The 23722-nt window shown below is 38.9% G+C and overlaps 3 protein-coding genes and 1 pseudogene across 3 annotated transcripts; 3 read left to right on the top strand and 1 right to left on the bottom strand.

The window, feature by feature from the left end:
• The first annotated feature begins 561 nt into the window (after positions 1-561).
• On the top strand, positions 562-2976 carry LOC149823346 (protein argonaute PNH1-like). Its single transcript, XM_090019930.1, has 3 exons — positions 562-708; positions 833-1035; positions 2798-2976. The coding sequence occupies exons 1-3, from the start codon at positions 562-564 to the stop codon at positions 2949-2951; spliced, it is 504 nt and encodes a 167-aa protein (XP_089876056.1). The 3' UTR covers positions 2952-2976.
• Positions 2977-5743: 2767 nt separating this feature from the next.
• On the top strand, positions 5744-7480 carry LOC149823345 (protein argonaute 10-like). Its single transcript, XM_090019929.1, has 7 exons — positions 5744-5869; positions 6017-6120; positions 6386-6521; positions 6641-6757; positions 6971-7078; positions 7177-7271; positions 7426-7480. The coding sequence occupies exons 1-7, from the start codon at positions 5867-5869 to the stop codon at positions 7478-7480; spliced, it is 618 nt and encodes a 205-aa protein (XP_089876055.1). The 5' UTR covers positions 5744-5866.
• Positions 7481-7731: 251 nt separating this feature from the next.
• Positions 7732-11019, top strand: LOC149823344 (protein argonaute 1A-like). Its single transcript, XM_090019928.1, has 12 exons — positions 7732-7848; positions 7947-8118; positions 8224-8345; positions 8472-8609; positions 8838-8980; positions 9060-9122; positions 9211-9274; positions 9365-9497; positions 9696-9769; positions 9928-10022; positions 10165-10196; positions 10744-11019. Exons 1-12 carry the CDS (start codon positions 7732-7734, stop codon positions 10902-10904), a joined length of 1314 nt encoding a protein of 437 aa, XP_089876054.1. The 3' UTR covers positions 10905-11019.
• Positions 11020-15053: 4034 nt separating this feature from the next.
• On the bottom strand, positions 15054-23670 carry LOC149823343 (CASP-like protein 4C1 pseudogene; annotated as a pseudogene).
• Positions 23671-23722: the final 52 nt, after the last annotated feature.

Genomic DNA, 23722 nt, shown 5'->3' with positions numbered 1-23722 from the left:
CGAGGGAGAGGAAGAGGACGCGGTGGAGCTGCTGCGGGCCACCCTCAGCGCGCCGACCGCGTCCCTCGCCATGCAGACCCGCCTCCTCCCTCCCAGCGCCACCCCATCCCTCCGCCAACCCACGCTCCCTCGCCACCGCCGCCGGCAGCTCCACGTCAGCCCGCGCCACCGCCGACGACCGCTCCTCACCAGCCCGCGACTGCACCGCCGGCAGCTCCACGTCAGCCCGCGCCACCGCAGACGACCGCTCCTCACCAGCCCGCGACTGCACCGCCGGCAGCTCCACGTCAGCCTGCGCCACCGCCGACGACCGCTCCTCACCAGCCCGCGACTGCACCGCCGGCAGCTCCACGTCAGCCTGCGCCACCGCCGACGACCGCTCCTCACCTGCCCGAGACTGCAGCGTCGGCGGTTCCTCGCCAGACCGCGCCACCACCGCCGGCCGGTCCTCGCCAGCCCGGGCCACCATCGCCGAGTGACGCTTCTCCCCATGAGACCGCGCCGCCACCGACCGCCGATCCTCAAGCGGCCGCAGAAGCGGTTGCCGAGCAGGTGGACAAGATGGAGCTGGCACCCGCTCCGGCGTCGTCGAAGGCGGTGCGATTAGCTCTCCGGCCGGGGAAGGGGACGGTCGGCGTGCCGTGTAAGGTTATAGCTAATCATTTCAAGGTGGAAGTGCCGAGGGATATGGTGATCTACCAGTACGACGTAGGCGCTTCTGCTTCCTCTCTCTCTCTGTTTTCCCTTAGCCGGAGAAATTGTTCGTACATTTTGGAATCTAATGCCTCTCTCTCTCACACACTCGCTGTGTGTGTATGTGCATGGTGTGTAGGTTTCGTTCTCGCCGGAGTTGGTGTCGAGGAGGAGGGCGAGAACGGTGATGGCCGAGCTCCTTAGGTTGTACGGAAAGAGCAATCTAGGAAATCGCCTCCCGGCCTATGATGGTCGGAAGAGTCTCTACAGCGTAAGAAAGTTTCCGTTCACGTCGAAGGAATTCGTCGTCAAAATCATCGATAATGATGGAACTTCTTTGAGGTAGCTTTTTTTTTCTTCGCCGAGTTATTTTGTTTTTGCCTTTGCATGTTTCTTCCTTGTCCCTTTTCTTGCCTGTGGCCACCCCGAAGACCCATCGATCCAGCTATCGTATTCGATCCCAGTTTTTGAAGTATTTCTGTTATGGTGGTTCTGTCATTTGTTCCCCTCCTCTTTTCATCTTCTCTAGTAATCTGTTAAGCCGTTTAATTATAACATATTTTTAATCATAACATAGTTACTATTAGAGTTTTATTGTGGTGAATTTTGTCGCCCTGTTTATACGTGTTTTTTGGTTTTTTTATCATACTTTTAGATTTTTCTTACTGGTTCTTGTTGGCGTCGTGGTTAGTTCTATTTTTTCTTAAAGTTTTTTTATATTTTTCGAAATATGAGAGAGAGAGAGAGAGAGAGAGAGAGTAACATGTTTTCCTTGTTTTCGAAGGGTTTTTCCATGTTTTCTTTTGTAAAAATAATTCTAAGTTTTTGTTTTTGTTTTTTGGCCAAAAAATGCGAGAAAAATAAATAAAAGTTCAATTTATCACAGCAATTTGGCTGCCAATAATTTCCAAATTTTTTTGTCACTATGTTCATATCCATGATATTGTTCCTCCTATGCCTCTTTGTTTCTTTTCTGTTAGGAAATTAATTATTATTATATTTGAATATGGATTTCTGAAAAATTAATTAATTTTCTGTAGCGTTCTTTTCTCCCATGGTTCTCATTCTGGTTTTCTTTTTCTTTCGGGCAAGCTGGGCAATAACCCCTGTATGATTCAAACCTGAGCTAACCATCCAGCTATCTCATTCGATCCCTTCTCATTCTAGTTTTTCTTTCTCTATCTGATTTCTTGTTTTATTTTGAGTGGAGGAATTTTAGTAATTTCTCTTGCCAGTTTTTAATTGATAAATAGTTTAACATCATACTGCTATCCCCTTTTTCCTGTACCTACTTATTTATTGCAGTATTGTTTAAATTTTAATTGATTTTTACACACACACACTATATATATATATATGTATATATTTGTAGTGCTGAACCATCACAACTTATGGTGGTACGCCTAAACTTACACAGATCTTATCTCCAAAAGAAAAACTAACCTTTTAGATCATGTTTAGCATACTGTTTACTATTTTCAAGTATTAAAAAGTGAACCAAGTCAGACAAGATATTTCGTGTCATTTTTAAACCATCCTATTATTGAATCTTATGGTGCATATGAAATAAACCATGATAAACTCATTTGTATGGTTAGATCTAACATTTGTGGTTAGATCCATAGATATACTAATGTACCTTTGTATGGTATCGTTGTTCAGAAATGCAATAAACTATCTCTCAATCTGGCCTCAGATCTGTTCAGGATGATTCATCATTCATCTATTAGGAAAACATGCTTTGTATCATGTTGTTTTGATGCAAAATCTCTTTGTAATTGTGAAAATTTAGTGCATTGTGGGCCATTGATTTTAGAAGCTCTTGAAAAACATATTTACATTTCACACTCGATGTAAACCTGCTTTTCTATCAAGTAGAACATGTGGATCATATATTTAGGGTTTTATCTACAAGTGCACTTAAAATATGTTAAACAATTGGTGATCTCTATTAGATAGTATATGCACTCTACTGTAGCATACACATACATCTGCCTTCTCCATGTGTTTTGTATTTTTCATTCTATTTTAAAATTCTTACATTTAACCTTCAATATAAATGACTACTTCGTAGTGATCTTATATATATGTTTTAACTTGTCAGGAGAGAAAGAGACTACAAAGTATCAATAAAATTCGCATCTACTGCTGATGTTCATCATCTGATGCAGTTTCTTAGTGGTCAGCAGCGAGATATGCCGCAGGAGACAATTCAAGCACTCGATGTCATCCTAAGAGCAACTCCTAGTGAAGAGTAATTATATATTCCATCCATAACGAAAATGGCTGTTCTTAGTTGCCTTAGACATTGTTATGCTTATATGGCAGCCACCTCTCCTAGCTTTTCTAAAGGCTACATGTTCTAGCTGTAACCACTATATTAACTGAAATGCCCTTGCGTGCTGATTCTTCCTCTCTCTGAAATCTGTTATTTTTCTTGTTTTTATTGATCAATTTGCTTTTTTTACAGGAGTTGCCCCTTTGGTCGGTCATTCTTCTCGAATAGATATGAGACTACTATTCTTGGAGAAGGAACAGAGTGCTGGCGAGGTTATTTCCAAAGCATAAGACCTACCCAAATGGGTTTATCCCTTAACGTAGGTAATAATTTTTTCCTGTGGCATTGTTTATGTTCTGATTTAGTCTTGTTACCTTTTTGACTTTTTTGAGGTCATTGTTATGGGACATCTAGCTTCTTTCTGGAATGATAACTGCATATACGCAACTATGGAAATGTTTATGCATGTTTTGTTGCAATGCATTCATAGCATCTACTGTCATTTATTAAAGCTATGATTTTTACTTGATATTTATTTTTTTATTGCCATAAACGTCATGTGTTTCCCATTGTAAGCTATTTGACATTAACTTCATATTTGGCTAAGTTTAGGGCATATATTAGAGTTTGAACCCATGTTTTCTGATCTTTCAAATATGTATCTTAGGGCATGTTTGTTCTGAGCACAGGATTTTCAGCTGTGATAGTTTTGCCCTTGGGTAAGTGTTTCACATGATAAATATTCACAGGCTGAACTTTCTCATGTTTGTTATTTGGTGTGACATGAGTTTTACCTATTGGTTTTTTAGTGAAGCAGAGCAACCATTACAGGTGCTTTCTGGATTACGTAGCTGCTTGAGGGTGGGTGCCTTTCCGGATTTACAGACGAGGAGGGGATCGCTAGCAAGCCCTCTACTAAACCCAAAACATGTATACAAAGCATTGGAGTGGGGGGGGGGGCTTGCTTGCTGGATTTGCGGTCAATGGACTCGTCGATGAGCCCCCACCCAGCAATGACCCCCACCCCATTGCAAAAAAAAAGAAGAGGTGCTCGCCGGCGAACACCCCTTATAGAAAACCCCCACCTATCAAGCACCCCTCAACTATGTCACAGGGGCTCGACAAACTGGGTGCCGCACCCGCGTCGACGCGAACAAAAGCCATTGGAGTGGGGGCTTGCCAGATTTTCTGACCAGGAGGTGTTTCTTGGCGAGCACCCCTTTTAGTAAACCCCCACTCGGCAAGCACCTCTCAACGAACTAAAAAAAATCAGTTGGAGAGGGAAGCCTGCCAGTTTTGGGTTTGAGGAGGTGCTCGCTGGCAAGGCCCCCTTGTAGCAAAACCCCACCCCGCGAGCAGCTCTCGATGAAGATCTGAAAAAAAAAGCCATTGGAGGTGACCACTTGCCGGATTTGCTCTTGGTCAGATTGTGTCTTGATATGCTTCTGGTACATTTAATCGTTTCAGGCAAAATTTTAGGGTGGATTAGTAACTTTTGACACTATTGGTGGTCTAGTATGTAGGTCAAGGAAGCAAGCTGAGTGAGTTTAGCTTTTAAAGTTCAAGCTGGCTTGGGGTTGGACTTTTCTGCACTATTGTAAAATAATGGATGTTCTGAAGATGTTTTTTCTTTTTTCTTCTTTTTTTTGAAAACTTTTGGGCTTGTCTTAATGTGGTAAGATGTGTCTAAATATGGGAAATTGTCAGTATCTTCTTGAAATGGATGCATGGTATCCCTAGTACTTTCTAGATATGGAAATCATATTTTCTTTTTTTTTCATGTGGAATTATACTGGTCATGCCTCTTCTTCACTGCCTCCATGGGATAGCGAACACTCTATGCGATCATGATTACTATAACTAGTTGATGCGTATCTAGTCAACACTTATATCTGTTTCTATGCACCTTTTCTTGTTTAGCATATGCACGATTTTCTGGCTGTTGCTGATCAGTTTTTGGATATTAAATGAATAGTGATTCCTCTGGATGAGGAGAAAAGGTGCAAGACTCACTGTAGGTTTCTATGTTTTGCTCTCAAAGGTTTTTTCTTTGTGCTTGGTAGGTGTTGTTCTGTAGAGTTTGCTTATATGCTTTGCATGACAGAGGCTTTCGCAGTTCTGAATCTTCTGATCTACCATAGCATGTCATGGGAATCATCATCTTTTGTTGAAAAAACATAACATTTACAAAATTCTGTTTAGTTTATTATTCAATTTTGGAGTGATCTCGGTACTCATGCCCTGAATGATGTATAGTTGCCCAACTACATTTCCAAGTATGATCCTAATCCTGGAGAATTTCCACATTTTCTAGATTATTTCTCTCTTAGTTCTATTGGTGGCACACTACTCATGATGTCAGAGTGGCAGAGATTGCATTGGAGATGCTTTCTTTTACAGGTTACACATTGACATGGGCTTCAGTTTTTACATTATCATGAATCGTTCTGATGTATGAGTTGTTTGTGGTTTCTTGTAATCGATCGTTGACTCTTAATCTATTTTCAGGACAGCTGCTTAAAATCTTAGCAGTTAGCAGAACACTTGATTTCTTTTGTCTTGTATCTCCTTTTTGTGAAATAAAAAATCAATTGAAGTGTTGGGTTCCTAAAAAACAAGGACTTTTTCAACAATTGATCATTTGTCTATGTACTAGGGCCAAGAGAAGTTGATGATTTTGAAAATCTAAATATTCATGAGTTGTAGAGACCTGTAACAGTTTTCTTGCTGCCTGTTCTTTCTTTCAGATTTAGTGGCAACCCCTTTTTTTGAGGCGATTTCAGTAATGGAGTTTGTTCAAAAGCTTATGCGTGTGGACACTTCAAAACCATTATCCATTGACCATCATCGGAAGGTTTGATATCTCACTCCCTATTACCCCAAGGGAAGCTGTTAATGGTATTGTATCATTCCCTTTTATCATCTTAAACAGATGAGACTCAATTGGTAATTATTAAAAGCTTAAAGTTGTATAGGGAAGATAAATTTTTAGAGAAATCTTTATCTGTATGTACAATGTGCTTGTTCTAATATTTTCTGTGGCAGATTAAGAAGGCTCTTGATAAAGTGAAAGTTCAAGTGACTTATGGGGAAATTCCACGGCGATATTGCATTAAGGGATTAACACAAGAACGGACAAAGGATTTGAAGTGAGTCATGCTTAGTGTTTTGGAACTTTTTTTTGGCTTCATTCTGATCTTCACAGTTCAATAGGTGTATGATGGTTTCTAGTTGTTTCTTTCTTCCAGGGTTGTTGCTGCTGCTACTTCTCTTCCAATTCTTTTTCCCTTCATTTCCTGATTGTCAGCTGTTGCATGTGTCATATTTTAATGCTGGTCAGCACAATATTTGACCAAAAGATGTTAATTTGAAGCATTCGTGTTGAACCATTTCCTTTCAATTTTGCCTCTCTAGGTTTGTTGATGAACAAGGGAACACAAAAACTGTTGTGCACTATTTTAGAGAAAAGTATGGAAAGCACCTTCAGTTTACTGAGTGGCCTTCGCTAATCACGGGGAATGATAGAAGGCAAATCTATATACCAATGGAGGTGCTTATTTCTTTGCAAGTTTTTTTTGCATCACATAGTGATAATTTCAACTGTTAGTTTCCTTTTCTATGTGAACCAATGAGAACTGTATATCTGGTTCATTTTAATAATGATGACAGACTTGTAAGATAGTTGAGGGACAGAGATACACACGGAGACTAACTGAGAAGCAAGTCACAGCTATGCTCAAAGCAACATGTCAACGTCCCACTGATAGGCAAAACAACATTTCAAAGGTTATTTATCATAATGCCAGCTTTAGTTGAATCTGTTTTGATTGCAATGTTTGAAGCATCTCTTTCTTGCTTTGATTGTTTGTGTTTGTTGTTTGCTGCTTAAGTGTTTCTCAGTAAGCAGAATCTGGCCCTCATGCTCATTTCGATTGGATTATTGAGATTCCACCAGTAAGATCCGTAGTCCTTCTTGCTGCTAACTCTTTACATTTGCAGGTTGTTTCTTCAAATGATTATAATAATGACAAATATGCGAAGGAGTTCAGTATCAGTGTTTCTAATGTGCTTGCTACTTGTCCTGCTCGGGTTTTGCCAACTCCTCATGTGAGTTGATCATATGTAATTTATTGTTTTGTTCATTATTCTGAATAACCTGTAAATTGGTTTATATATGCCCTTATTTAAATATCTCTCATATGCAGTTAAAGTATCATGACTCTGGAAAAGACAAGGAGTGTGTTCCCAGTGTCGGACAGTGGAATATGATAGGAAAGGTGATTGTTCAGGACCTTGCCCTGTTTGCATTTTTTAGTCTATTGATTTTGCTTTTGTAATGTCAATTTATTAAGAGGAAGTATTGAACTTAATTTGTTATTTATTTCTGCTGTTATCACTAAACATCATTAAGACTTCATCTTTTAATTTTGGTATATTATCTATTTGCACATCAGTCTGTGTTGCAACGCCAAGCTAAATTTTGGCTTTGATGAGGGCGAGACATGTTAAGGCACTATTGACTTAGAAAATGTGTTTGTAGGCCACTTTAAAGAGTTGGTCCACGTTGGCCCTGTTTTGACTGTACCTGTTTCTCACCAGACTTGCTGGATTGTTAGGAAACTTGATTCAACTTGGGATGCTTTGAAGCATCAAAGCTTTATATTGTGCTTTCTGTCCCTGTTCACAGTTCAGTTTTCAGTTGTTTGTTTTTCTTTTGCTTTGTCATTTGAAGTTGCTTACTAATGCATTGTGCACAGAAAATGGTAAATGGGGGTTCTGTTCAGCACTGGGCTTGTGTGAACTTCTCGGAAGTGGATCGGGGGATGGCCCAAAAGTTTTGTCAGGAACTAGTTAAGATGTGCATAAACATTGGAATGGTATGTATCCGAGTTATTCTGGTTTACTTGTCGTGCAACAGTAGTTTCATTTTTTTTCCCTCACATTGATACACTTTTTCTCTATGCTATTTTTGTAGGATTTTGCAGTCAATCCTGTACTTCCTTTACGTGAGCAACATCCTGCCAATATGGAGAGGACACTCTTACAAATTCAAAAGGAATCAGATCAAATTCTGAAGAAAAATAATAAGGCTGGAATGCTTCAGTTATTGGTTGTAATTTTACCTGATGTCAGTTCCATCTTTTATGGTATGCACAGGCTTAGCATGTTTTTTCAGGGGAACTGTACATAGTATGTGAAACTAACCACCAGAATAAAATATTGAAGTTGTGTGTATTCATCTATGGTTGCAGGCAAATTGAAACGATTGTGTGAAACAGAATTAGATATCGTCTCCCAATGCTGCAAACCGAAGAATTTATATAGGATTAGTAATCAGTACCTAGAAAATGTTGCTTTAAAGATCAATGTGAAGGTTTCTAAGATTGTTGTTATGTTCAATATTGTTTCAACACATTTGTTCTATTGCTGTTATGTGAGTAAAAGGTGAAGTATAATGTAGTACTGACATATAATACTGTTCTGGTTACCTTGAAAAAAGGTTGGTGGGAGAAACACTGTTCTAGTTGATGCATTGACTAGAAAGTTACCAATTGTTAGCGACGTTCCAACCATAGTATTTGGTGCTGACGTGACACATCCTTCTCCTGGTGAAGATTCCAGTCCTTCAATCGCAGCGGTGAGAGTGCTTTATATGTCTTGACTTAGTTTTAAAAGCAATAGGATTTGGTTTTTCATGCATGCCTTCACACACTTGTCTGCTTCGAAGTGAGCTTGAAAACCTTTCCTTTTAACTGATAAAGTAGGCAAGTTGTGATTGCCCTCTTTTGATATAAATATCTTTATCAATATGTTTGGCCAACACATTGTGATGGAGTAATGTTCTTACAGTAGACATGCTTTTTAGGTCGTTGCTTCCCAGGATTGGCCACAGATTTCAAAATATTATGGTTTGGTAGCTGCACAAACTCATCGAAGAGAAATAATTGAAGATCTTTACAAAGAATGGGTTGACCCTGCCAAAGGGAGGGTGGTTGGAGGCATGATAAGGTAGCACTTTTGCACTTCAAATTACCTTGCCCAGGAGTTTACGGTCTTGCATTTTTTCTTAGTAGTTGTTGTGTGTCAGGGAACTCTTAATTTCATTCCGGAGGGAAACAAAACTGAAGCCATCTCGGATCCTATTCTACAGGTAATTAAATGCATTTAGAGAGCAAACATAAGACTATTCCTTTACATCAGTGCATAGTGCTTATTTGTTTTGCTTGAGAATTTGATAGAGATGGTGTAAGTGAAGGGCAATTTACTGAAGTCCTTCTTGAAGAAATGCAAGCAATTCGGAAGGTGATTCTCTCTACTTTTCCTTTGTGGAAATATTTTCCAGTTAATATACATGGTCTAACAGCTACCAATATGAATCTTCAATCTTTACAGGCCTGTGCTTCTCTGGAGGAGGGATACATGCCTCTTGTAACATTTGTGGTTGTTCAGAAGCGTCACCGCACACGCCTGTTCCCTGCAAATAGGAGCCATGACTGGACTGATAAAAGTGGGAACATCTTACCAGGTGACTATTACCTAGAGTTCCGAGGCATGGTTGTCCTCTAGTGGCACTTAATGCTCAGGTTGTTTGTCGTTCCACATCTAGTTGGTGCAACTTAAACATTGGTCTGGTCTTGTCCAGTCAAGTTGCATCTCACGATGGCTTAAATCGAATACATAATCCATCTATCAAGATGTTGACATGTACTAGTTTTTTCTTCAGGAACTGTTGTGGATGCTCAGATTTGTCACCCAACTGAATTTGATTTCTACTTGTGCAGTCATGCTGGCATTCAGGTAAAAATAGCCGTATTTCTTGTGATATGTTCTATTTCATTCTCCACATATTTTTGATTTCCTGCATATTATCATTCAGGTGAAAATAGCGGTATTTCTCGTGATATGTTCTATTTCATTATCCACATCTTTTTGATTGCCTGCATATTATCACTCAGGGAACAAGTCGACCTGCCCATTATCACGTTCTCTATGATGAGAATGGCTTTTCAGCTGATCAGCTGCAACTGTTGACGAACAACTTGTGTTACACGTATGTGTTACTTGATCAACTGATGATGCAATTCATTGCCTTCAGTTCCATTGTAGAAAAACTATGCATTCATCATTCAAATTTTTATTGCTACCAACATAATTGCTTAGAAAATTGTTTTTCTTTTTGTTGACATTTTCAGGTTTGCTCGGTGCACAAGATCGGTTTCTATAGGTTTGTACTTTGCTTATGGTTTAATCATTTCACATCTTAAAGTTTAGACTTCTGAATTTTACATTCTCTTGTCAAATCAGTCTCTTATCAAATCGATTATAGTTAGGCCTCAGATTGTGTTTGTCCAACTTTCCTCGGCTGGCTGTTTCCATACATTCTCTCTCTCTCTCTCTCTCTCTCACACACACACACACACACACACACACACAGGCGGACGATTTGGGCAGTGGTCTTACATGGGATTAGTATGAATGGGGTTCAAGGTGGTGCTGTTCAATACCTCCGTTCTGTTCTGTGAAAAATCAACTGATCAAATCCTTCCACAATGCCTCCCAAATAAGTCTTCCTAAGGATTTGATCCATTTCCCTCCCTGATGCTCCAAGTCCTTCCCATACCCATCTCCCAAAAGCCCTCGGGGTTTAGGTTGATATGATCTTTTGTGGTAGATTTACACAGGATTTTTTAGCATATGTGAAGGCTAGGCAGTCTTCATCTTTGTCTGATTCACTGCTCCAGTGCCTGATTCTGTTTTTATCTTTGCTGCAGTTCCTCCAGCTTACTATGCACACCTGATTGCTTTCCGAGCACGTTACTACTTGGATGCGGATTCAACTGACAGTTCAAGCGAGGATTCTGTAAGAGGGAGTCGTGTTAAACGTCTACCCGCTCTGAAGGATAATGTGAAGAGGGTTATGTTCTACTGCTGATAGTGAGGGAGAGCAATTTTTGGTTCAACATTCAAGACAAATTTTTGATGTTGGTTGTATAATTTTTTGGCGAGTGGCTTGGTTGAATCTTTCACTAATTCAAACTCCAACTCCATGACCCCATGGAATGGCTAAGCTTCAGCTTACACAGGGGATTGAATCTTTGAGGATTTTTGCGTATATAATAAACATAATTATTTGCTTCTATGCTTTTAATAATTATTTGCTTTACTTTGAGCTGCAGGCTACGCTTTTCCAACATGAACTGTCATCCCATTGAATCTTTTATTGTATGAAGCTATAGAATCGGGCATTTTCAAAATTAAGCAAATCACCATGGGTACTTTTGTAAATGCTACAAGTTGGCCAAATTTTTCAATATTTAAAGATTGTGCTGATGTTATGCCGGAGGGGTTTATCGTAGTTGGGATGGGTCTCTGCTGTTAGACCGGCAGTTGGGGTTCGATTCTCTCGGGCATTAACCCTTTTGCATAAGCCGAAGCTGTTGGCTCTTTGGGGGTCAAGAGATGCAGCTTTGATAGTATTATTAGTCGTAGTTACTGTCCCTTTTTATGATTTCATTGAATCTAGTTTTGTTCAAATCAGACTCCACAGGTATGATGTGAAGATCCTTTGAATTCGCTGAAATCCGGTTGTGCAGGATTTTTTGGTGATTTAAAAAAACACATTTTTGTGATTAAAAAAAATACCATCCAAGGGTCATTTTTTATTAAATTGACCGTGCTGAAACCAAATATAGCGTCAAATTTGATCAAAACAAGATGATTTAAGAGGGGTATGAAGATGGGTGATGGCCATAGAGGGCAAAATCCTGGGGGTCAAAAACTGGGAGATTTTGAAAATTTTCATAAATCTTGCATTTTTTTGGCAAAGTCTCGGCAATAATAAAAATTATAGGAAAATATAAAAATACCTTTAAAAATAAAAATCTTGAAGGTTTTCATGATAAATATCTGCTAAAATAGTAAATATCATGATTTAAAAAATCTTGATAAATATCTGCTAAAATAGTAAATATCATGATATTTATCACTTGCGAGAAATTACCATTGTAAACTTTCAAGCAATTTCTTGTGATATTACTGCCAGATTTGTTATGAGGGGACCAAACTCCCTTTCAAGAGCCCTTTTTTCACTAATCTTGAATTTCTCAGGAAAGAGAAACTGTTTTTTTATTTTATCTGATTTTTTAGACGCATTTATCATCGTTAATTTAGAAAAATGTGGTTTTGATGGAACTGTTTTGATAAAAGCTTGAAATGTTTATTTATTTTTTTGAAAGGCAAGCTGGGTTAGGCGGACTCATTTATCCCATGTGGCAGAGGGATTCGATCCTGGGCCTTCAGCTTGACACAAGACCCCGCTTAACACATGGGATACCACTTGGGTGGTTGAAGTTTTAATTTAGTGCAATATGACCGTAGTTCTCTCAAGTTCTTTTAAAAACTTGCATGAACAATTCTAATAGATGTTCTCTACTAAATAAATTATAGAGATCACATCTGTATGGTTTGATTTGCAAAACATAGGATAGCATAAAAAAGATGATATAGTCCACAAATTCAAATCCAAATTATCTCAATCATAATTACTGGAAAATTTAAAATTTAGGAAGCTCACCTTGGAATTGGAATTAAGAAGGTATATGCTTTTTTCATGTTTTCCAAATTACAAATATAAAAATAAACCTCCATAATATTGTAAATGTTTTTTGTTATGTTAAAAGGATATTTTTAAATTTATGTTTTTGATAAAAAGTCCTACATAGTACATATAAAATGAATATTTTTGATAAAATGCTGAAAATTCATTTTTAGTAAGTTCGTATCAATGTTTCTTGCTCGCTTTACCTTATACTTCCTAACCACCTCATGATTCCACATCCAAGCATTCTGTTTTAGGAGGAACCCTAGCCGAAGCAAGGCAAACCCTAGGTGGAGCCCCACAGCGTGGTCAACCTTTGAAAGCTATGGGCACACCCATGAGCCAGTGGGGCTTGATCAGGTGCCTTCATGTCAGCACCCTCAACCACCCCGCCGGCCACGCGCGCACCAGCTTATTCTAGTAACTAGTGGATTATGCATGTTGGTACTTGGTCCAGTGTTAGGCCACTTTTGTTGTCCTGAATCGAGTCTTTCCCTGAGCGTCATGGGACAGACAGAAGCATTCTTTAAACACTTGCTTCTAGGATTGCCATGTTCCAAGAGGTTAGCTTAGTTGGACTGGGCCTAGGCTGTCTAGTGGTCCGTTTCGGTTCCCTCAGGTGCTATCCCCTTGTGCAAGCAAGGGGATTAAGGGTGCTAGCCCCGGCGTTTTTACACCGCTCCGATGGCGACAAAGTCTCCAGTCCCGGCCTCCGGTTTCCAAACAAACAAACAAACAAACTTGGTGGATTAACCAACAGGGGCTCCATGTGGTTGGTTGGAGCTGTCAGTGCAAGTCTCCTTGTGGTGGGACTTTGCATGTTCAAACACCAATGGTACCTTGAATAATAACTGGTGGGTCGGGTTGGCGGGTTAGAATACCTCAACACGAACACGACCTGTTTATTAAACGGGTCGGATGTGGCAAACATGAACACGACCCATTTATTAAACGGGTAGCCCAACTCTGATCCGGCAACCCATTTAATAAACGGGTCGGGTCGACACAACACGATTACACGACACGGCGACCCGTTTATTAAACGGGTTGGCGGGTTGGAGTTAGGGTTAGATAAGTTAATATATATATATATATATATATAAACGGGTCGGTGGGTTGACGGGTTCGTGTAAACGGGTTGACCCGCCCGCCTAACCCGTTTATTAAATGGGTCAAACGGGTTGGTGGGTTGGAGTTAGGGTTAGATAAGTTAATATATATATAAACGGGTCAGCGGGTTCGTGTAAACGGGTTGATTCGCCCGCCTAACCTATTTATTAAACAGGTCAAATGGGTTGGCGGGTTGGCATACCCCTAACACGAACATGACCCATTTATGACATGAACCCGTTTAAGCCAAACCCTAACCTAGCTAAGAAGCGGGTTGGCGGGTCGGGTCAGACTTTGCCACCCCTACTGGTGTAGGGTCGGACTAACCCCAGCTTTCTTTTTAAAATAAAAAATAAAAACAAAAACAGAAACTAAACTAGTGGATTATGCATGTTGGAATTATTGGATTGCTTATTTTTGTTGTTGCTCTGAATCAAATTCATGAGCACCCTGCCCCCAAGCATCACGTACTCACATTTATTAAATGGGAACCACCCCATCGGAAAGTAGATCCATGGTTCAAAATGGTCATCCCAATTCACCACCGAGGTGGTATACCATGTGGTAAGCGGGGTCCTGTGCCAAGCTGAAGGCCCAGGTTCGAATCCCTCTGTCACATGGGGCTTAAGAGATACCTGGTAGGGGTCTGACTAACCCCAGCTTGCCTTTAAAAAAAAAATGGCCAGCCCAATTCATTCAAACTTATTTCCACAATCTACACACAAAGTTGAATCACAACCTCAATCCAGGAATGGAAATGCACACAATCAGTCCAAATAAATCATCATTCATCACCAATGGCCCAAGAAGCACAAAAAAAAAATGTCAAACAAGAAGAAATTCAAAATTTCAAATCCTTGAAGGAGGGAAGAAATTAGACATAATTTCTTTCTGTGTAGGGATGACATTAGACCAGGGCCGGGGACAAGGTCTCCATCCCTGCCCCATCTAAAAATCCTATCCTCTATCCCTCCACGGGCTTTGATTTTAACCTCCATCCCTGTTTCATGTCCTCCATTATCGGTCCAAATGGGGCGAGGTGGGGCAGGATCTCGTTTTCCCTCGGTCTACTGTCATCTCTAAAGAAGGATCAAGGATGGGGCAGGGCGGGCATCGAGGAGAGGAACGGGGGGTGGAATTGTAAGTTCATCCCCGCATGGGTTTTGATTTTAGCCTCCATCCCCGTTTCATGTCCTCCATCCCTGGTCCAAATGGGGCAAGACAGCGCGGCCCCGTTTCCCCCCAGATCCACTGCCATCCTTATTTCTGTGTTTTTACAATTCCTTGGATTAGTTAATACCCGTATGTGATCCAGGGTTTCTTTGAGGGTATGAGTGTACACATGCAATACAAGTTCTCATCAAGCGTACATGCTCACCAAACTATCAATAACCGATCCATGATCACATTCACGATTAAACAACTCACATGAAACCGGGAACCGGTTGCAACAAAGCTTGCAACCCAAAAGCCGGACAGCACGGCAGACACAGCCAGGCATAGGGATGCCGCAAAGCCGAGGGTGATGGAGATGTAGGATTGGACACAGAAGGTGTTTGAGCCTCGGCACGGTGCATGCAAGCCGGCACACACTCGGTCGGCCCTCAAGTTCTGTGTAAGGGTTGTTGCAGAGGAGTTCGCCGAAAAAAGCAGGTAAGCAAAAGCCTGGAGGGTGGGGAATTCTTGTAAGCTCAGAAATTATTGCCAATCGAGAATGAATGAGAAAAAAAAAAAACTAGATCTTAAGAGTTCTTGTTTTACCTGATCATGAGTGAAGTCGAACCATAATTGAATTGTTTCGGGCATGATTGTGTCCCCGTTAAGGATCTCCCAGATCGCCGCGCCCATCTCAAAGAAAGAGTAGACTCCAACTATTGCATTTACAGCTACCAAGTATCTGTAATGGTGATCAAACTGATAAGGATCAGAGCAGCCAAGATGCCACTGCTCCTTTTGGTTGAATGAGATATTTGGATGGTTAGGTCGCATTATCATAACCAAGGGGTCTTGGGTTCGAATCTCATGGGGTCATCCCCAAGCTTTAAAGGAAAAAAAAGGCACAACCACGCCTAGCAAGACTAGGAAAGAGTTGCCATTTGTAGTACAAAACTGTAGTGTTCATTTTTTATGATTCAAAATGCAAGGAGGAATGACGTAACACCTTTGTTCATCTTTTGTGTGATAATTTAATAGTGTAACATCCGGATTTTGCAACAATTTTAAGGAGTTATTTTGACTAATTAAGGTAAAAGTTGGGTTTTTATTAAAAAGAATTTTATAAAAAAATTTTTACTTAATAAGGACAAATATAACTTTTTCTAACCTTTGAAATTTAAAATAAGAATGTCTAATGTGCATTACATTCTTAAAAGACTATAGGTACGATCTCGATAAAAGGGATCTCTTATCATCTTTTTAATTATAAAAAAGATTATGAATATTGGTTACTCTTGCTAGTATGATATTATTATGTAAAAACCACAAATTTATATTATATTATATATAATCCTTTTTTATCCAATGAAAGACACAAACCACAATACACCCTTTCTCTATTAATTTAGCGTGTAATATTTGTTATTCTTATTTTTACACACCTTTTCATGATTTTTGGCTACTTGTTTCTCTTAAAATATAATTTAACTATTTTATGCAAATAATAAATATTATTTATAAAAAATACTAAGATTTTTGGCTTAAGGTTTTTATAATTACTTTGATTTTTTTAAATAGTTTATTAATTTAATGGTGATACATACACTTCACCGCTTTGATACTTATGCCTTGCTTCATGAATGTTATAACACTTAGCTTCCCCTCAATACTTCTAATAACATTGTTACATTTCATAAACTTCAATAGCAAAATAGAAATTAGGATTATCTAGTGCTTTCTGCCTAAAATAATTTAATGCAAATTGACAATGTTTTAAAAAATAGCTTCTCCTTTTCATCTTCATAAAAGCCCAAAGTTGGTCTTCACTGAATGACATGTTTTCAAGTCCATCTGCTTCATTTGCTAAAACAACCATCACTTGAGATGCCTTCAAACCAGCTCCAATCCATGACTACACAACGTTTTTATGAGGATTATCTATTTTTTGTTGTTCTATGCATCTCAACTTTTGAAGGAGAATGCAAGTAATGATTTCCTTCATATTTAATACAGGTAACAAATTTTTTTTCTCAAGACACCTTTGAATATTTATGGCAGTGGACCGAGACAATGGGCCCCACCCTGCCTCGCCCCATTTAGACCAGGGATGAAGGGCATGCAACAAGGATGAAGGCGGGGATGAGAGTTAAAATCTATCCCCACGCCGGAATGGACTTACGCTTTCTCCCGTCCCCCGTTCCAATCCCCGCCCTGTCCCCAATCCTTCAAGGGATGACTATAGACCGAGGGAAAATGGGGACTCGCCCCGCTTCGCCCCCGTTTGGACCGGGGATGGAGGACATGAAACGTGAATGGAGGCAGGGGTGGAGGTTAAAATTCATCCCCATGCGGTGATGGAGGTTCGGATTTTGAGATACGGCGGGGGTGGAGACCTTGTCCCCCGCCCCCGTCCACTGCCATCCCTATCTACAACCACATCACTTGATCTATTTTTTCTCAATGTATTTTTGTTTCTTAAACCCTCTTTTGTTGTATGTGAACTGCCATTATTTTTTTTTATCAAAACCACTTAGTATAACATACCAATTGTAAAATTTATAAGCATCTTGATCAATCTCAAACTCCATACACAACATTTGGTACATAGTTTAATGGCATAGTTGACATATGTTATAGACTTGAAATTCAATATTTGTTTCATTTTCATTCAATTCATCCAAGTTAATATTTAAAACCATAATCTTCACCTATTTATGCATGCATGTTCATGGGCATATCTAGGGGTGGCAAAACCTGACACGACCCGCCAACCCGCCTCTTAGGCGGGTTCGGGTTGGGCTTAAGCCAACCTGTTTAATAAACGGGTCGACCCGCCTAACCCGTTTATTAAACGGGTCGGGTTTGGTGTTAGATGTGAGAAAAAATAACAAAAACAATGATTTTTGAACCTAATTGGGCAGAACCAGCTCATTACTCTCTCTCTCTATCTATCTATCTATATATATATATATATATATATATATATATATATATATAACGTATGTGTGCTACGCATATGCTCCGTAGGTTTGTGAAGGCTGCCTGCGTTATTAATTATTTATGAGAACTGTCTAATTGTTTGATTATTACATTGAGCCACCTGCTTTATTTGAATATATTTCTGTTACTCACATAAGTGGGTGTTGGAATTTCTTTTCAAAAAAGTAATTTTGGGTTTTTATGTGGGGCTCACAAGTGCTCTCAAATAGGTAATAAAAACCTTTATGCTTTTTTGCGTATTGTAACTTTTCTTAATTTTTTAAAAAGAAAAACTCATTAAAGTTACATCTAGTGATAACTTTATCCCTTTGTTCTCAAACACTCCCTGAGCTTAATGTAATTACAGCTTTATCCTTTTCATTTCTTACTTAATCATTAGTTAAGACATTTTAACTAGGGTGGCAAAACCTGACACGACCCGCCAACCCACCTCTTAGGCGGGTTCGGGTTGGGCTTAAGCCAACCCGTTTAATAAACGGGTCGACCCGCGTAACCCGTTTATTAAACAGGTCGGGTTCAGGTTGGGGGTATGCCAACCTGCCAACCCGACTGACCCGTTTAATAAACGGGTTAGGCGCGTGGGTCAACCCGCCAACCCGTCTGCCAACCCGCCAACCCGACCCGCCAACCCGACCTGCGAACCTTAGAACCCGTTTACCCGACCCAACCCATTTATTAAATGGGTTGGTGGGTCGTGTCGAGTTACCCGTTTATTAAACGGGTCGGGTTCGGGTTGAGGTATGCTGACCCGCCAACCCGTCGGGTCGACCCGCCAACCCGACACGATTGCCACCCCTAATTTTAACCATTTGGTTGGACTAGGCGAAAACTCAACTTGATGATTTTAGGACCAAGCCCAACAAATTTTTTAAGAGATTAGAAGTCCAAATGTAATAAATAGAAAAAACAGGTGCCCAAATGTAATAATGAAAAAGTTTCATATAAGTAGACTAAGAGATTACAAGTCCAACAATTTTTTTTAAGAGAATTTTTTAAAAGTGCACTTAGCTTTTTGGTGATAATATAATACACTCAAATTTTTTACATTGTTAGAAGCATACCTAACTATTTTTATGATTAATTAAAAAAATCCAAAGCTCGCTAGCAAATGTTTTGTTATAATTATGATTTTACCCTGTAAAAAGCATCTCAAAAGAGGCCTAACATTTTTATTAGTAGCGAGGAAACACACTTAACTTTTTGCAAAATCTACAAAAAAACACTTAAAGTTTTTAATATAATAAAAGAAAACATCTGTTTTGGATAATGTTAAAACTGTTTTAAGGATGTAAATTAATACTTGTAACTTTTTTATCTCTTTAAAAAAAAATTATTTTATTTTTATTATTATTACTTTTATATTTTTTTTCGACAAAGATTATTATTATTACTTTTAGCTAAGCCAAAAAAAAAACCCTCATCCCACCACACGTTGGCAAACCTCTAGTTGGTAAAACTCTTGCTAACTCAAATTAAATTGGCAGGAGCAAGTAATAATAGAGCATAAACATAAATATAATTGTGTAGGTGCATCATCACTTTCCAACATGACCAGAAAGAACCGCGAGCGATGGATGCTCCGCATGAGGTTCCACCAAATAACATTAGCGGCGACAAAAAAGTTGTACCTTTAGCGGCGTTTTTTGTCGCCACTAAAGGTCAACAGCGACTTTTGTTGCCGCTAAAAGTCTCAGAGCAGAGCGGAAGTTCGTTTTAGTCTCAAAAGTGATCATGCACCTACGCAGACACTACTCTCCAAATCCTAAGTCTGTTTGAGAGAGAGAGTACCTGAAACTAGGGTTGCAAAGAAATGGGTTATGGTGGTATATCCAATCAACTCCTACGTTATTTTCCAATATGGATCCTTTAAGTAAAATCCAAACGTGCATTTGGTTTTGTTCAATCAGATTACTTTCTGATTTGAGTCGAATTGGGATTAGCATCTTGAATTGAATACGGACTTAATCTGAATCAAAATCTAACATGATTGCATTTTTACACATAAATAGTTTATTTTTGTTTTGTTTCTTTTTGGGATCGAGTATTGCTACATGTATTTCAGATTCGGATACAACTTATCTCATTGGATCCGCTTCGGATATCTGGTTTACATCTCTGATTCAGATTTTGATCTTAAAAGATCCTGCTCCAATCCGACCCGTTTGCACCTACTTGAACCACCGTGACCTCTAGAAGGTTCTTCAGAGGGAAGCTCACGAGAGAGAGAGAGAGAGAGAGAGAGAGAGAGAGAGAGAGAGAGAGAGAGAGAGAGAGAGAGAGAGAGCTCAGTTCTCAATGCTCAATTGCTCATGCACTATCAAACTTTCAGCGACGCTTTCAGCGAATGAACCTGACAGTCATCAGTAAAATATATTCGTTCTGATCCTCTTTTTCCCATTTTCTCACATTTCCTGGATTTTCCCATTTTCTCACATTTCCTGGATTTTCCCATTTTCTCACATTTCCTGGATTTTCTTATTTAACGTGAATTATTTCCAAGTTCCAACCCTTATCCAAGACTCAAACTCAGGGGGCAGGGATGCACGGCTCGGGATCTACCCGTTTAAGCTCGGCTCTAGCTCGCCCGTGAAAGTAAATGAGTTGAGTTTGTGCACAAGTTCAGGCTCGATCTGCATAAACGAGCCGAGTTTGATCAACCCACTTATAAACTCGATCAAGCTCGTAAAAATAGTATAAATAAAATATGTTTGCAAAAGTATAAACAATAGTTAGTGTTTTTGTAACTGTAACTGTCTGGTTTTGGACTTTTCATCTAAAGGTCACGGTATCGAATATGCTAAAGATGCATTTTTTTTAAACTTGGGTCCGCTCGAGCTCGAAACTGAGCCGAGTTTTAACAATGCCTATTCATGGTCGGCTCTGAGCTCGAACCGAGCTTGAACACATGCATTTTGAAATGAGCTGAGTTTGAACATCCCATGCTCGACTCGAACTCGGCTTGTGTGCATGCCTACTTAAGGGCACTCTATGACGGTCCACTAAGAGCACGTTTGCATCACGTGGAAGGAGGCTCTGTGCTTCAATCCATGCCGAGTCTCCTTCCGCGAAAACTGAGCCGAATCACCGCCTTCACTGGAAGCAATTCCGCTGAAAGGGAGTGGTATACCTTTGATTTTGGTGCTCTCTTTCTAAGGGGCCTTAGTTTGCGTTGTCAAGGTTGGGCTCTAAAGAAGCACACTCTCTGAATTTTGGCTTCTTTTTTTCTTTAAGTGGAACAGATGAGTCTGCCTTTCTTTATCTGCACTGAAGCACTGGTCAGGCACTTTCAAGTTTTCAAGTATTTAATTATTTGTAAATATTAAATTACATTTGGTATTTTAATACGTGAGAGAATCGTTTATGGTGGTTTGGACATATTCGGCGAAGGCCTAATGATGCTCCAGTTAGAAGGATGAAGAAATGGGAAAATATATTAGTTAAAAGAGGTCGGGGTAGGCCTAGGAAGACATGGATGGAGGTGATAGGAAAGGATATGAATGCTTTGAACCTCACCCAGGACATGGCATTGGATAGAAATGATTGGAGGAGAAGGATTCATGTGGAAGACCCAGAATGATTTTCTTTTTTGGTTCATATCGCCGACCCCAATTGTTTTGGGATGAAGGCGTAGTTGTTGTTGTTGTATTAAAATACATTTGGTCTAAGAAACATGCTCCTAATGGCCTGCAACATGCTAGGAATATCCTTAGAATTCCTCAAGACCAAGATAGTTGTTAATGCAATAATAAATTATTCCAGTTTTCATTAGTGGACATAACAAAAATGTATTTGAAGAGATAAATAGACTTGATGGAGAGAAGGAGAGTTCATTTTTTCTTATTTCATTTAATAGGAACAGTCTCTACCATACTGACAAAAGTTAAAAACAGTAAAATCTCGGGAGTCAAAAACTCGGAGATTTTAAAAAAATTCATAAATCACACCTTTTTTTGGCAAAATCTCGGCAATAAAATATAAATTAAAATATAATAATAATACTTTTTATAATAAAATATAAATAAAACACATTTAAAAGTAAAATTCTCGTAATAAATATCTACTAAAACCATAAATATCGCGATATTTGTCATGGTTTGAAACTCTCATGAGAAATTGCCATTTTAAACTTTGAGGCAATTTCTTGCGATATTATCGTGAGATTTTTATAAATCTCGCAATATTATCATGATATTTTTATAAATCTCATTATATTTGTTACATAGGTCTTTACTGAGAATTGCGTATTAATTTAGTTATCTATGAAGAGAGAGATTAAATAACCACCCTGCGATTCAGGTCTACCTGTAAAATTGGTTCAACTTGTAGAGGCCTCCCCAAAAATGGATAAACTCCATTGGTGGGAGCCACTATAGCTGCCTCCAAGGGGTAGCCATAGCATTTTTCATTTAGGGCCTGTTTGGAATATGTAGTTGGGATGGGCGTTTATGGAGTTTATGCATTTGAAGAAGTGACAACTGCCAAATCTATGATTTAGTGTAAATACAAAGGAGAAAGCATAGTGACAAATATCGCGAGATTTATGAAAATCTCGCGATAATATCACGAGAAATTGCTTGGAAGTTTAAAATGATAATTTATTGTGAATTTTTCAAAATATCGTGAGATTTATGAATAAAACATAAATACCGTGATTTAAACGTGATATTTACGTTTTAAACAGTTATTTATCGCAAAAAAATCATGCATTTTTATTTTTAAATAAATTATATTCATATTTTCTTATAAAAAAATAAATTTGATATTTTTTAATTTATTTTTTTATTGCCAAGATTTTGCCAAAAAATGCAAGATTTATGAAATTTTTGAATTTCTCCCTAGTTTTTAAAAAATGAGAAATTGCCGATAAAAACGTTTGTCACTACGGGAGAAAGAGCCTCACTTTCCATCCCAAATGCATAAATGCGCATCACATAACCGAGATTCCAAACAGGCCCTTAGAAATGGGGATCAAGAGGGAGGTTTTGCAATTTTTAGCCGCTTTGGATCAGACTCTCCATGTATTTAGCTGTAGTGGATCCGATCCATTTGCATCTCTACCACCTTAACCCATTTATCTGGATAAATGGTTGTATCCAAACACTAAGTTAGTGAGTGCTCTGATGTACTTAATTATCTCAAACAATTGCCTTTTAAAAAAAAAATCTAATACAATAAGACAAGTTGCCCAAGTTCATCACCAGTACAAGGCAAGTTCCAAACTTATCCAACTTTTTTTTTTTGGATAAGTGGTTGCACCCTTACGTCCCTTAGTTATTCAAGTAAATAAGATAAAATTGGGATAGTCCTCTTTATAAATTTGGGCCGAGGTCTACTATAAATTTCACAAACTATACTCGGATCCATGTATTAATTAGACTTTTGGGTCTGAACTTCATCTTAATCGGGCCTTCTTATTTATCACCTTACCCCGACCCTATAGGTTTTGGTTAAGGTAAACCCAACCCATTGACACCCTTATTTTGAACGCGTACAAATATTATTTAATAAAATTTAACAATTTTAATAAATTTATTTTTTTATATATAAAAATATTAATAAGAAAATTTTCATTGATTAAAAATTAAAAGAATGCATGCCATCGTGTTATATTTTCCAAAATATTTACAAAATCGAAAATCAAACTCGTGTCGTACTCGTATCTTTGTGACACAGCAAGGAAAGGCAGAAAGCCCATAGAGTCTCCAACACAAGTCAAACAAAACACATTTGCCGTCGTACCATTGGCTAAAAAGAGAGGGAAAAATATACATAAAAAAAGAAAAAGAAAAACGATGGGACCCACATATCCCACTTTTGAAATTTCCACTCACCTCATCACTCCCCACCAACCCCATTCCCTCTCTATAAATACCCATTCATCCCTTCTT

The sequence above is a fragment of the Nuphar pumila genome, chromosome 10 (genome assembly GCF_984573655.1).
Source record: "Nuphar pumila chromosome 10, dmNupPumi1.hap1.1, whole genome shotgun sequence".
Taxonomy (NCBI): Eukaryota; Viridiplantae; Streptophyta; class Magnoliopsida; order Nymphaeales; family Nymphaeaceae; genus Nuphar; species Nuphar pumila.
The sequence above is the reverse complement of the archived record's forward strand: the minus strand, read 5'-3'. Positions and strand labels throughout refer to the sequence as shown.

Coding starts and splice junctions, on each gene's coding strand:
- LOC149823345 (XM_090019929.1), top strand. Junction 6,121..6,385: donor GAACGGACAAAGGATTTGAA/GTGAGTCATGCT, acceptor TTGCCTCTCTAG/GTTTGTTGATGAACAAGGGA. Junction 7,272..7,425: donor ATTGTTCAGGACCTTGCCCT/GTTTGCATTTTT, acceptor TTTGCACATCAG/TCTGTGTTGCAACGCCAAGC.
- LOC149823344 (XM_090019928.1), top strand. CDS start 7,732: ATGGTAAATGGGGGTTCTGTTCAGCACTGGGCTTGTGTGAACTTCTCG. Junction 9,275..9,364: donor AAATGCAAGCAATTCGGAAG/GTGATTCTCTCT, acceptor CAATCTTTACAG/GCCTGTGCTTCTCTGGAGGA. Junction 10,023..10,164: donor ACGAACAACTTGTGTTACAC/GTATGTGTTACT, acceptor TGACATTTTCAG/GTTTGCTCGGTGCACAAGAT.
- LOC149823346 (XM_090019930.1), top strand. CDS start 562: ATGGAGCTGGCACCCGCTCCGGCGTCGTCGAAGGCGGTGCGATTAGCT. Junction 709..832: donor TGGTGATCTACCAGTACGAC/GTAGGCGCTTCT, acceptor CATGGTGTGTAG/GTTTCGTTCTCGCCGGAGTT. Junction 1,036..2,797: donor AATGATGGAACTTCTTTGAG/GTAGCTTTTTTT, acceptor TTAACTTGTCAG/GAGAGAAAGAGACTACAAAG.